The sequence below is a fragment of the Odontomachus brunneus genome, unplaced genomic scaffold (assembly GCF_010583005.1).
Source record: "Odontomachus brunneus isolate Ranch 3 - 2012 unplaced genomic scaffold, Obru_v1 Obru_scaffold_008, whole genome shotgun sequence".
NCBI classification, from domain to species: domain Eukaryota; kingdom Metazoa; phylum Arthropoda; class Insecta; order Hymenoptera; family Formicidae; genus Odontomachus; species Odontomachus brunneus.
In genome coordinates, this window is record NW_022639458.1 from 2,670,836 (window position 1) to 2,684,837 (window position 14,002).

At 38.0% G+C, this 14,002-nt stretch overlaps 1 protein-coding gene across 26 annotated transcripts in view; it reads left to right on the top strand.

The window, feature by feature from the left end:
- LOC116854091 (forkhead box protein P1) overlaps positions 1-14,002 on the top strand; it is a 324,470-nt gene that overhangs the window by 301,304 nt on the left and 9,164 nt on the right. For 10 of the 26 annotated variants that reach the window (XM_032835639.1, XM_032835641.1, XM_032835661.1 and 7 more), the window contains 9 exons: positions 980-1,229; positions 3,133-3,240; positions 3,363-3,537; positions 4,462-4,648; positions 6,462-6,759; positions 7,525-7,593; positions 9,607-9,683; positions 10,217-10,318; positions 11,414-11,479. In XM_032835639.1, the coding sequence (XP_032691530.1) occupies positions 980-1,229; positions 3,133-3,240; positions 3,363-3,537; positions 4,462-4,648; positions 6,462-6,759; positions 7,525-7,593; positions 9,607-9,683; positions 10,217-10,318; positions 11,414-11,479 (1,332 nt within the window). Of the gene's footprint in view, positions 1-979; positions 1,230-3,132; positions 3,241-3,362; positions 3,538-4,461; positions 4,649-6,461; positions 6,760-7,524; positions 7,594-8,329; positions 8,375-9,606; positions 9,684-10,216; positions 10,319-11,413; positions 11,480-14,002 lie in introns of all 26 variants that reach the window. The other 16 variants (XM_032835647.1, XM_032835644.1, XM_032835650.1 and 13 more) reach the window with 11 other exon arrangements.

Sequence of the window (14,002 nt, forward strand, 5' to 3'; positions counted from 1 at the left end):
GTAGCAGAACCTATTCCTCGAGGAAGGAATTGCGTCAGACTCCGAGTTGGAGATGCGTATATTGTTTCGCTTAATCGTACTTCTTTCTTTTATACCGCTCCCAAAAGTTTTGCCTTCAGAAAATCGATATCTATAGAATTCAGTTAGCGAGAATAAATAAACATATGAAGTTGAAATAATATTTCAAACTACGAAATAATGTCTCTCGCCGGTGTGGGTTGCTTAAAAAATTCCTGAATAATATCAGGGCTTATAATTGCGGCAAAATAGTGCAAAACAAATACGAGCTACAATATAGAAAGTTCATATGTTTCAAATGAATGTGGAAAGTTCCTATTAGCACGAGAACGTGTTTGCCTTTATTAATCACGTAGTTTTGTTTATAGTAATATAATAAAGGGTGTGCGTATCTGAAGTTTATTTTAAAATATCCTCGAGGCGTATGGAAGAAAGAGAAGGAGAGAGAGAGAGAGAGAAATGAAATAGGCTGAGGGGGTGAAATAGGTCGGAGGGTGAGGTAAGCAATTAAGCATCGCCATCAGCCGTTGTGTCTCGTTGTTTGTCTTCGAGGTACCCATCAACTGCCCTCTATCTTCTTGCCCCCTCACTGCCGCGAATTATCTGCGCCCGTGATTTATTCATCATTCCAAGACGCGAGCGCCGCCTTCGCCCTTTTTTCCTTTCCTTCTTATTTCGCCCAACTAATTTGGCAGGAACGAAATATTTACTTCCCTGACGTTTAATGATAAACCGCTGACGATGCTATTTGATTCATAATTAATTATTTCGATCTTTCACTCGATGGATACTAATGGAAAGTTTATTTTATATACAAAGATAAGTATAGTAGTATAAGAGTTGTCATAATCAACAATATTTACTTCGAATATTGATTTTCCTAGTTTCCATAAAATTGACAATTTAATACTATGCTAATAACGTAGCGTATGTTTATAGAATGCTATGCGACTTGTTTCAGCACCAGCATCAGCTCGCGGAACTCAACAAAAAACAACTGGAGCAGGCAATGCAGCAATTGCAGGAACAGTTACAGCTGAATATATTTCAGCAGACGCATCTGCTGCAAACGGCAGACAAGAAGAAGGCATCGGCACCTCTCCAGCAGTTAGCGATTCAGCAACAGCAACTGATACAGCAGTTGCAGATTACACAGAGGCAGTATCTATTGCAACAAGGGCTGGGCCTTCAAGGCCACAATCCTTCTTCAGGTATGTGCACGAGAAATCTGAGCGCTCGATCGTAGAGATCTTGATATATTTTGAATAGTCAAACAGATTTCACTTTGAGGTATAAATTATTCATGATTATAATAAAGATGCATTAAAAGATATATTGAATTAAACATAAACGCACGCGAAGGCACGAAACATTCGGGAGTGAAATAAGTGGAGTTCATGTTCTCTAAATTTCTTGAAGTGAAATTTCACTCGAAAAATAGAGTGACAACCTAGTCTCTCACTCAAATTCTATTATTACTTATTTTTTATTTTTATAGAATGAATTCTCTGCTCTGGTTCGTTGAACGAATATTTTCATTTGAAATTCTCGAAATTGAGGAGTGAATCTGATATATTTCACCGTCGGAGGAATATATTCACTCCGATCGATTAAAATAATCGCTCATATAGAATCAGATTCCACTCTGATTAAGACGTTCACTTTTGTGGTTTCGAGTGACAGTATTTTCACTATCGCCTCGAGTGGGAATACTATCACTTTTTATTCATTTTGAATGAAATATTACTCCAAGAAATGTAGATAGTATAATCCTATATATCCTGCATCGATGTATATCCTTTTCACGAGGAAGTCGGCGACTTCATCGACGTATATTCACTTTCATAATGAAAGGATTGTACAGAAACACGTCACGCGTTCTTTCACGTTCTAATACGGCGCATTGTTGCGAAACGTAGGAATTCGCACAAACGCCAGAAATATAATCACGTGTCACGTGCCACAACAAAACACGCATATATTTGCAGTTACGCGTGATATGCTGCCGCGGTAGTCACGTATGATCAGCAACACGTGCGCAAAGACGAATCCGGAAGTGAGTTGATGTTGGAGGCCCTCTTGTTTAAACAAAAACAATCCTATTTGACCTGCTCTGTCCCTCTTTCTTTCTCCATCTTGATTGTTCTCTTCTTTTTCTTTCCTTCACTGTCATTTTCGCTAACTTCCTTCTTGTGTTTCCCCCTTCATCCCGGACAAAACTCTGCGTGAAAGTGTTTCGATTGTACCGAAACGCATTCCGGCGATATTTTTCTTCGCCTAACGTGCGCGCGCGCATGTATATGTATATACTTTCATATTCATATATTCTTCATTTCTTCACATATATATCACTTATATATCACGTGTGTATGTATATATATAAATACACATATGATAAAATGTGAAGAAATGACTGTTCGTCGGTGTGATACACATTACGGATACCTTGAATGTAGAAGTTCACGAATGAAACGAATTCCTCCGCCATCCTTGAACCATTATCTGATATTTGCATTGTTCTCTTTGTCATTCCCATCTTCTTCATTTCTCTTAACTGATTATCTCTCCTTTTCTTCTTTTTCTTTCCGACTAGAAATTTATCCCACAGTCCTGATCAGGTTAATCCTAATCAATTATCTGATTTGTATAAGCTGATGTCAGGTCCTAATTATTACTAATCTTTGTTATCGATAAGATCGCAATTGCCACACTACATTACATGACTTATCAAGATATTATCGTCTTATACAAGTCAGATGACTGATAAGGATTAACCTGATCAGGACCAACCTGTCAGATGACTGATAAGGATCAACGTGATCATGAGATAAATTTTTAGTCAGGTTCTCGCCATTATTGTGTATTATTATATTTATATCTTTGATTCGTTCATATTTTTGTGTGCCTCCTCGTCGACGCGCGAAAGTTTCATCTTGCAGCCACACGCATGTTTGCTTCATACGTAACTGCTTCGAAGCATACGCGCTAAATATTATCGTGCTGCAAATATGTCCATGCAAGCCGTGAAAGAAGGAGAACAATGAAATGATTAACCGTCGCCGTCTCTTTGCTCGATTATTTGTCAACGGATGATATTTTTTTCTCAATTTCAAGCAGGTTTGCCACCAGGTGATAACCTACCAACGTGGAAGTCAGAGCCGTCGGACACTCAGGAGTCCCACCAGAACTCCAATGTGCCCAAGTCCAATTCGGGATTGAATGGTAAAACTATCATTTCACGCCTCACAGTTGGTCTCGAGCTCGCTCGTTTCCGTACTCCCGTTTCCCCTTTCTTATGAGTTTTACTTTTGCGAATGCGACGTTCGTTTGCCGAACTATCGCAGGCCTTCTGAATTCGATAGCTTCGAGTCGGCGATCCGAGGTGAACGGCACTACGCCACTGGACGAGAAGCCACTGGACGCCTCCTGCAACGACAAGGTCCACCCCCTCTATGGCCATGGGGTTTGCAAGTGGCCAGGCTGTGAAGTAATTTGTGAAGACTATCAAGCATTCCTTAAGTGAGTTTTTCAGCCCAATCTCATCGTTTACACTTCATCTCGATTGTCTTGATTCGCCTAAAGACTGTCGTTGTCCGATTAACTTTATCACAAGACAACAAACGCTTATTAAACATCGAAATTAACACATTTATTCATAAAAGACGTTCAGGTCTTCGAGACACTCGCATTACTGCGTAATTTGGATTTAAGAATAAGTAGATAAATTCGCGAGAGAAGCCGAAACGCTTCGATATAGGAAACGAGTGTACAGGATCGAAGGTACGAGACGAACAAAGCCGACAATTAAATCGGATAAGGCAAAGGAGGTGTAGAAAAATCGCCTGCGTCAGCATATCTCATTGACATCAAGCGCTTTTGCCCATCGGCTTTGAGTAACCGCAAGCCCACCGTCCCGCCGGGGATCCTTCGTAATCACGTAGCTCGTCGGTGCAAACTCCCTCAAACAAGCCGTTACTTTAAAAAAAAAAGAAAAACGCTAATTACCTTTGTCTCATTAATATTCACGACATTCAACCGCATCGTTATGCTCCCTCAGTCTAATCCCTTTCTGCCCCCTCTAGTTCGTCCGCTCAAACTCCCTCGACCTTCCCGCATCTTCGTTCTTAACCGACCAGCTCGCTCCTCACCTCCCTCTCCGCCACCCTCGTCGATACAGCCGTCCGTTCCGCCGACGAAGAAGGATTACGGAAATTCTTAAATACGGAATCTTGTTGGCTGTGTTGGCAACCCCAACCCCATCCTGATCTACGACGCGGCGAAGCTTGATTTTCTCTGTCCCGCTGTCTCCTGAGAACGAGTTCTCGTGGCTGGCGAATGAAAATGTGCCCGGGATTTTTTTCCCGTGTCTTCCCAGCGCGTGAATTTTCTCATAGCTTTTACAGGATAATCGCGTAATCGGGAATTAATTGTGAAATATTGCAGACACTTAAATACAGAGCACACGTTGGATGACCGATCGACAGCGCAAGCCAGAGTTCAAATGCAAGTGGTGTCGCAGCTGGAAATCCAGTTGCAGAAGGAACGAGACCGGCTAGGCGCTATGATGCATCATCTGCACATGGCGAAACAAATGGCTTCGCCGGAACCACCAAAGTCATCTGAGTCATCGGTAAGTTACCCTTATTGTATTTACAATGTTTGTAATTTAAACTATTGCTTTGGGAAATCACGATAATTTTTTTGTATGGCCCTATTATTAACTGTCTTGTATGTAGAGTGTTTAACGCAAGACACGACAATGCTCGTGTGCAGGTTAAAACTGGATGCAAAAGTCCTTTACTATTCTGCAAACAACTATGTAAAATTTTGTGTTATTAATTGAATGAAGATTAGGGAAAGATCGCGCGCGATTACCCACCCTTTCGGTCAATGGAGTTAATTCCACGGCCAGGAATACCAACAACAACAACAACGATTACCCACCAATTACCTTCAATTAATAGCTCCAAATTTTATGTGTCTGTTTACAAAATGATAGGGGATTTATATATTTAGTTTGATCTAATCCATCTGGAATATAAGCATCTAGTGTCTTGCGCATCAAACATCCTGTATAATTTCTAATACCAAAATTATGTTCTATTGTAAATCCAGAAATCAATTATTATTATTTATCATCTTGTATCACACATCGTGAAGTTTGTATTTAAGCTGGGAAATGTTTTCGCAATTACAATACACTTAAGAGTTCATTGCAGGATGAATACCGCAAAAGTCGAGTCCGGAAAAACGATCCTACCGCAACGCGTAAACTTTCCCCGGTACGTCGGCACCGCTTCGAGATCGTAAAGCCGGATTTTCACGACAGACCAGGCCGTTGGAAGATTTTACGAGCTCTTCGCGGCCTGCTAACAACAACGCGAGTTTCAGTTTTAACGCGCCGGCGAGTCGAGTGCTAATTTATACATAAAGTTTGCATTAATAATTCATCGAGACCGCGGTGATTTTATATCGCCTTAATTAAAACCCCTAACAAGTTGGGCAGTCGGAGAATACCAATATCGCATTAGCCCTCCGCCAGCGACAACGCTCGACGGCCGACGACGGCTTAATTATTTTAACGCGACTGTGTGTGAGTGATTCTCTTACACAGATCGGACTGCTCGTATAGTTCTCACGCATCGTATAATCTATGCGTTTCACTACGATATATAATAATAAAATATTCATGTCGCATTTTGAGCATCACTTAAACGTGTAGATTGGAAATGTACGATTCCGACTCAATTCTCGGGAATATTAAGAGTCGATTTTTTTTTCAAAGATCGATGTTCTTTTCTCAACACTTTTCTGTTCGATTCTGATACAAATCGATATCTGACTCGTTGATGTGTCCTCTTATCGATTTTGTTATGTATTTGTTATTATATAAAAAAAGAAGTTTAAATTCCTCGCGATTTTCTTATTGATATTTAAGAAATCGATTTTTTTAATTTGATTTAAATTTACTCAAGAATCGATTTTTATCAAACCATCCCTATACTGAATAAAATTATTTGATAAGAAATTAACAAACAATGAATATTTCTGATCAAAATACCGATAAATTTTTGTATTTAATTAGGAAACATTCGATGAGAAATATCGGTTCATAATTTTTTGATCGGTTTATCTGATGGAATGTGATCATTATGATCGGAAATATTCGACTAAATTTAATCGGATATCTTGATCAAATATAAAAATGCATCGGTATTTTGATCGAAAATATCCGTTTGTTAGTTCTTCATTGAATAATTTCTCTAAATGTAGTGTAGATCGCAGTTATTCGGTGAAGAATCACACATCTTCCCTATTATTATTATTATTGAAAATTCATTTCAGAGATCGATCTTTCCAGTGCAATTTTTCCCTGCTATTTTCTTGAAAATCGGGGGTATCACCACTGTCCCCTTCCTACGATTTTGTCGACTCTTTTTCAGACGGGCTCGAGTTTACCAAAGCTAAATTTTTCTACCGCGCTGATGAGTCAGCCACCACCTAACTTCGGAGTCTCTCAAGTGTCGCCGGTATCCATGTCCGCGCTGGTATCTGCGGTGAGGTCGCCCGGAGGCGGCCAGCTACCCCCGTCGGCCGGTGGTGCACCGATGCCACCACTTCCGACCATACCGAACATGTCCGGTTTACCGCCGATGCCCAATATGCCCGGCAGCATGCCAAGCATGGCAGGTCCAATCAGACGACGCATCAGCGACAAGTCAGCTCTTTCCTTGGCAGGAGGTAAGGTCGTCTTTTATTCCCTAACTCCCGACGATCTCACCTGAACAGGTGAGATTTGAAGTAGTGAAGTTACTAGGATCAATGAGGGCCAGAATGCGTTACCAAGATGAATTTTGCTATTAAACTCTACAAGAGCTCTTCCGTTTTGCCTGTTCCAAGGAAAATGGTTGATCACAGATTGTTTCATGTACGGCATGTGTGTTTCGTTGGAGTCGCTCTTGTACATTAATAACAAAAATTCGAGCTTTAAAAAGAAACCAAAATGCGAATTCCGAAATAGTAAATTGTTTCTTTTACCGAATCTTATCAATTCAATGCTTTATCAACACCGAAAAGAAAATGAGATATATTTAACTACGTGATAGTTTCAATTATACAACAATTTTGAATAACTTAGTGTTATATTTTTGTTGGTATTTTTCAGTAATGCTGCTTAACGTGCGATTCGTGAAATACACACATGTATTATCTATACAAATATGTTACTCGTTGTTACATCGATTTTAGTTACATGCATTTATTTTTATTTGAGCGGCTATTTACGCAGTATAATTTACTGTGCTATTCATATTTACTCCTTTCAGACATTTTTCACTCTAAATGATCTTTATTCAAAATATATTCGATGTAACCATTTTCCAAACGCATAACTTTATATTTGAGATGCATACAATAAGCATACAATGCTTGGAAGTGGATTAATATCGTCTCAAAGAAAGGTGAAACGAAAGAAACGACAATTCAGAAATTAAATACTATTCGTAGGACTGTATGACGAGGGCACTGTAAGGCGCAGAGTAGCCGTCGATAGATCTGGAATAGATATTAACGAAGGTAACGATAACACAAAATCATACTCGGAGTGATGCGCGAGCTTCGAAATGCCATCTTAAATAAATTTTAATCGAAATATGATTTTCATTAAATTGTTAATGAAAAGAGAAAGAGAGAAAAAGAAAGAGATTTGCCCGATTTTTCCCGATTTACATTATACAATTGCATGCTTTGAAAAACGTACAAATGAATACATCATTGCAGTAGCATTCAAGAAATACAATTGTTGAACGTTAAATTGCGAAAGACATTGTCAACGAGATATAGAATGTAACATATTTTGATTAAACATCCCTTAACCTAATTTTCAATTCTCCTGTTTAAGAAATTAACTCGACGAATTTGATGTGCACGTTATAATTTAGGCATTTCGAGGTTTGTCACAAAATCATGTTCACTCCGATGAAATAAAAGAAAATACCAATCCTGTAGCAAGTGCTCTTTACGGTCCTCTCTTGGTCTCGTGCCTTTTCCTGTCGTAAATTGTACCACACGCACAGATTACTTATGGTAGCGATTATGTCACGTGAGCGACAGTGTTCGACACCTTGTTGGCGGCGTAGGACGAGCATAGGGTATAGAGAGGGATGCAAGGAAATTTATGCGATAAGAAAAATAGAAAAGAAAAGAACGAAATGAGATATAAATTCTTATATCCGCCAGCTCGAACCTCTTTCTTATCGATGCTTTTGTTGTTTCCTTATTTCTTGTGCTGCCCGCCCTCCCCACCGTGTAGGGCTGCCCTACATGCTGGAGCGTGCTGGCCTTGACGTCCAACAAGGTACTGTCAACCTTCTTTCCACGCTCCCTTTTGTGGCTTAAAGATTTTCTTACGGAAGGGTGCACCTTTGCATGAACGCTGAACTCCCTCCTACCTCTTCATCTTTGCCTCTCCGTGTAGTACCGCATTTTCCTGATTTCACTCATTATTGCCAAGATAATCAAGATCGTGAATGTCCCAACGTCCCGTGCGAATACTTGGGATTGAACCAATTGATTAGCGTCAGTTTATAGCGCTTTCTGTTTGTATATATTTTTTTTATTTGGTGAAAGAGGTGATCTCTCTTCACGCGCGCGCGCGTATTCGATTTGAATCATTTTTCTTTCGTGCATTTTAGATACACAAAAGTTTTTGTTTTATGAAAGCAGGGATTAATTTGCAAATATCGATTTCCAAAGTTACAACGGAACAGATGATAGAAGACTTTAATATTTGGATTGCCTCCTTCCACCATTATTAAATTTTCTTTTTTACAAAAGCATGCATATCCACAGATATTTTTACACTTTTAAAAACTGATTTTATTAATAAAAAATATTTCTAATTAATATCGGTATATTCTGGATATAATTTTCATTTTTATTTTAGTTATTATTCGCTATTTTAGGTTATAGAAGCCGATGAAAAAATACTTAAATTGTATTCAGAAAAACGCGATCAAGTGAGAAATACAAAATGCAGATAATGTTATACGTGGCATACCTTACATTATATTACAGATAGACAACTGCGTATGTGTAGAGTAATCAAAGTAACAATAAAATAAAATAATGAATTCTTAAATCCTAAGATAATATCGGAAATATCATACAATAAAAATAAATAAATAACTCTAGATAGTAAGTTACATATATCGATTTTACTCCTTGAATATGTTTGAAACGTATTCATAACTATTTAAAAAAATAATAAGGAACTTAATGTAGCAAACTGAAAAACAAGTAGATTTATAGTTTTTCTGAATACTGGAAAATATTATGATATACATAATTCGATTAACTCAGTAAAGATCTACGAAGGGGGAAGAGTTTAAGAATGATACTTCATGATATTTTCGTATGACCGGCATATCATCCGCTTGTTTGTTGCGATCCCACTATTCAAGCCTATCTACGCAAAGAAATTATTGTAAAATTACCTATTATTGATAAGCAAAATATCAGTTCACACATCGACTCATTCGCGATTTTAATAAGATATAGAATAAATAAGATTTGTTGTGGCGGTTTCAGAAATTCAACGAAATAGGGAATTCTACAAGAATGCAGATGTCAGACCACCGTTCACGTATGCATCCTTAATTCGGCAGGTGAGTGGCTAATATAATTGCCGAAGGATCCTTCGCATATTGCATTTTCTCATCGCGAATTATTGTGCCGACTTTCTCTGACAACATATATGAAATAATTTTAAACGTATTATCATTATTGTGTAATTTCTTGAATACGTCAAAGATTATAATTCCTAATTTATTTGGCGTATTATGTAAAATGTTATAATTTTATATTGCAATTCAATTCAATGACTTCTCTTGTGTATATTGACAAGTTGATACCATGCCTTGTAATTCTACCTAAAAACAATAAAATTTATTCTATCATTTATTATTTCCCTCGCGATTTATCGTATTTTATTAAAGATTACAATATTCTCGGATTTCGTAGCATCACGGTCTAATTTGAGAGGCAAAGCTTTCACATATAGAATGCTATTACGTGTACAAGAAATTCTCGACTTGAAATGGTTCTACTTGAATACCTACCTTCCACTGTGAAATTTCACAGGTCATCATGAATAGTACAAGTTGATATAACTCGCCACTCTATATTGCTCTTTCCATAGTCCATCATCGAATCTCCTGAGAAGCAGCTAACACTCAATGAAATTTACAACTGGTTCCAAAACACATTTTGCTACTTCCGGCGCAACGCAGCAACGTGGAAGGTATATCTTATAAATTTAATAATATAATCACACAATCGTCGCGAAATGAGAAAAGAAATTTAATTTTAAACGGATAAATAGTAGTTTTATTGATTGGAAGGAATCAAATTATTTAAAATATAAAATACATTAATTTTACTGCGAATTTTTTATTTAATTCATCGTTTTTATAGTTATTCATTTTGTGTTATCCGTCGATTTTTATAGTGATTTTATTGCATAAAAATTAAAATATATCTTAAACGCTCTCTATCTTTAACTAATGAAAAAGTTATGACAAAGTGGAAATAACTCCACTTTAAGTACACGAACGTACTATGAATCGACGTGTGCAACGGAAGTTATAAGGATAAAATGACTGATCATGCAATTTGCATTTACGAGCGGATTAAGCCGAATACGCTTAACTAGAAAGGATGAGCTTTCGAGAATCTCGGATAATTATATGTATTGATTTGAATTAACAGGCTAAGTGACGTGCCCGGCAGACCAGCTGGTAATGATAGTTGTATTGCTTTCTCGAATAGGGGGGAGAACTGGTAACACGTGGAATATGACGTATTGTTACGAGTCATTTATGAGCCATCTATCATTATATTCTTCTGTATTTTCCTTCGTTCACAGATCACTTAATAGCATCGAGTGTCAACAATCGATCAAGAAGTAACATCAACTTATACGATTGCAAACTGATGATCCAAATCAACATTAGATAGAATTTTCCGTTGAAAAGTTCTTGCAGATTGTTTTGTCCGTCAATATTAGGCCCATATTAATAGTTGTCACCTGGAACTTATTCATGCGAGATGACTCAGATTTTTATTCAAAGAGTTCGATTTAAGTTTTCCAGATAAATTATAACATGTGATATCTATAAGCGCGACTCGACTGAAAAACTCTCATCTTACTCTAAATTCAAATCTGAGTGTCTCACTTGAAACGCGCGAGCTTCAAGTAATAACTACTAATACGGGCTTTAGATGACTAACATTAGAAGAAAAATCGCAAAATATTATAAAAAGAATAGATTTCGCGGATAATATAGTTTCACAATTTCTATAATATATTCGTATATCATTTCATTCATCGACGTAGGAAGAATCGCGGAACGTAGGTCGCGGCACATTCTGCTACTTCCGGCGCAACACAGCAACGTGGAAGGTATATCTTATAAATTTAATAATATAATCACACAATTGTCGCGAAATGAGAAAAGAAATTTAATTCTAAACGAAAAAATAGCAGTTTTATTGATTAGAAGGAATCATATTATTTTTAAAATACATTGATTTTACTGCGGATTTTTTATTTAATTCATCATTTTTATAGTTATTCATTTATGTCTCGATTTTTATAGTGATTTTATTGCATAAAAATTAAAATATATCTTAAACGCTCTTTATCTTTAACTAATGAAAAAGTTACGACAAAGTGGAAATCACTCCACTTTAAGTGGACCAACGTAATATGAATCGAAGAGTCGCGGAACGTACTGCAAACGATCGCAGCGCTGGAGCGCATCACTTATTTAATCAGAAATGAATCGACGGAATGGCAATTGCCGATTAAACGGCCGGATCGTTACCAAAATTAATATACTCCGCGTCACCGCTCGGGCATCCGAAAACAACGAATATAACGTACCGATGGTTCATGATCGATTTGTAAGCCGACGTGACAATCCGCTTGTTGGCAAGAGTGTTTGCGCGCGTGCGTTTTTGCGTGTGTGCGAGTGTGCGTGAAAGTAATTGACGTTTGCCATGACGCTTCGCCTCGCATGGTTATGTGTACATGAAAACATAAGAACGCAAACAGGTTTGCCAGGCAGCGAGCGGAGCGGCGGGAAAGAGAGTGCGGGAGAGACCAGCAACGCGCTCGTCGGCAACGAACGGCGGCGGCTACGCGTCAGCAAGCGGTCGCATCATGCGGCCCCGTCGAATTTTATTCGGCCCTGCGGCATGAACATAATTGTTGTCGTTGCCCCTAGATTTTTAGATGACTAGCTGTGCATTAACGATAAAGGAATGCCACAAACCGTGTCTCTTTCGATTAATCATTTTGGTTTGTATTATTATGCCCTCTCGCGACCTTCGACGTCGCGATCTCTTAATTGCCGATTTCCTTCTGTGCTAACAGAGATCATCGTCATCATCGTCAACATTATCGTCGCCACGATTTTATCAGCAGACATCACGTTATGATTATTATCGATTATCAGTTGGTTTTAGACCTCCCGTATTTATTATTTCGTTATTTTGTGTATGTCACGCGCGATGCGAATTTTCCGTTCTGTATTAGCTGCCACCTGAAACACACACTCCCGGCCTCTTCTCAAGTAATAAAAATAGCGGCGCTGCCTGAGTAATTGCATTCATAGATAGATTAAATGAAATGCAATACAATCGCACTTATAAATAGTGATTTGCGCAGCTTACTTGACCATTTACTTATTTACATTCGTTAGCATCACCGCATTGATTTGCTTAGCGCCTCTTTCGGAAATTCTACTTTACATTTGTTCCGACAAACAGCTTTCGCAAGAATACTACGAAAAATGTTTATTAAGTTACGCAATTATGTTTGAGAGAAGCTACGTAATGCTAGAAGAAAAAAGCAAAATTGACACAGCAGCATTTAAGTTTGCGCGGCAAATTTAAGTTTAAGGTGGCAGCTTCGCTTACATTCTTCAAGGGTGATGAGTAGCCATCGCATCCATCTTTGAATTATGAAGGCATAATGACGCACGGTTAGCAAAGCAACAAGTGTGGATGAACATCAGATTAATATTTATATTCCAGATTGAAAATGGAACAGCTATTCTCGTGACTTATATTATACAACATAAATAGAGAAACATTTTGCTTATACGGAAAATAAAGACCACAGCTACCACATATTTATTCAAAAATTTGTTTCCATATGTTGTGTTATTTCTCTTATACACACGATAGAAAATTTTTTTGCAACTTTATTATACATATGTTTTCGCACATTTTTAAAGATGGTTGACATGAGCTCTTAGAAGCAGCGTTGTAACAAGGGTCGCTCTAAAATAAAAAACCATAACATAAAACCAATTATCGGAGCATTACGTAACGCAATACAAAATCTAAATTACATATCTAGAACGTGGTTGTATTCGCAAAAGTATAAGTCTGGTTACGCGTGACGAATAATGACTTGCATTAAAATGAATTCACATGATCCCTTTTATATGCTAAAAAAAGTGCACATTTTTACATAACATACTTCAACGTGTTATATATATATATATATATATATATATAATTTTTTATATAACGTAACACACACCGAATGGTGAATTCGATCAGTCTAGCATCACGTTCTCACGGAGTGCATTTTATGCTCGCGATTATTTCACGAGACCATTTGCAACGCTGCTCAGACACCCCGACAAATCATATAACACATGCACAATATCGCACGTCTCACTTAACGACTCTACCTCGAGTTTTGGTCTCACGATCATCATCTATCCTTGTCTCATCAGCGTGACCGGTCATCGTCACCCGATGTCGAGGACTCTCTCACCGCCTGCGTAACACAGAGCCCCATACATACGTCATACATACACACACATACACATATCCATTCACACGTGCTATCGAACAACAGTAATCCTTTTTTCCCTTCGACCCCCCCCCCCCCCCCCCCCCCCCCCCC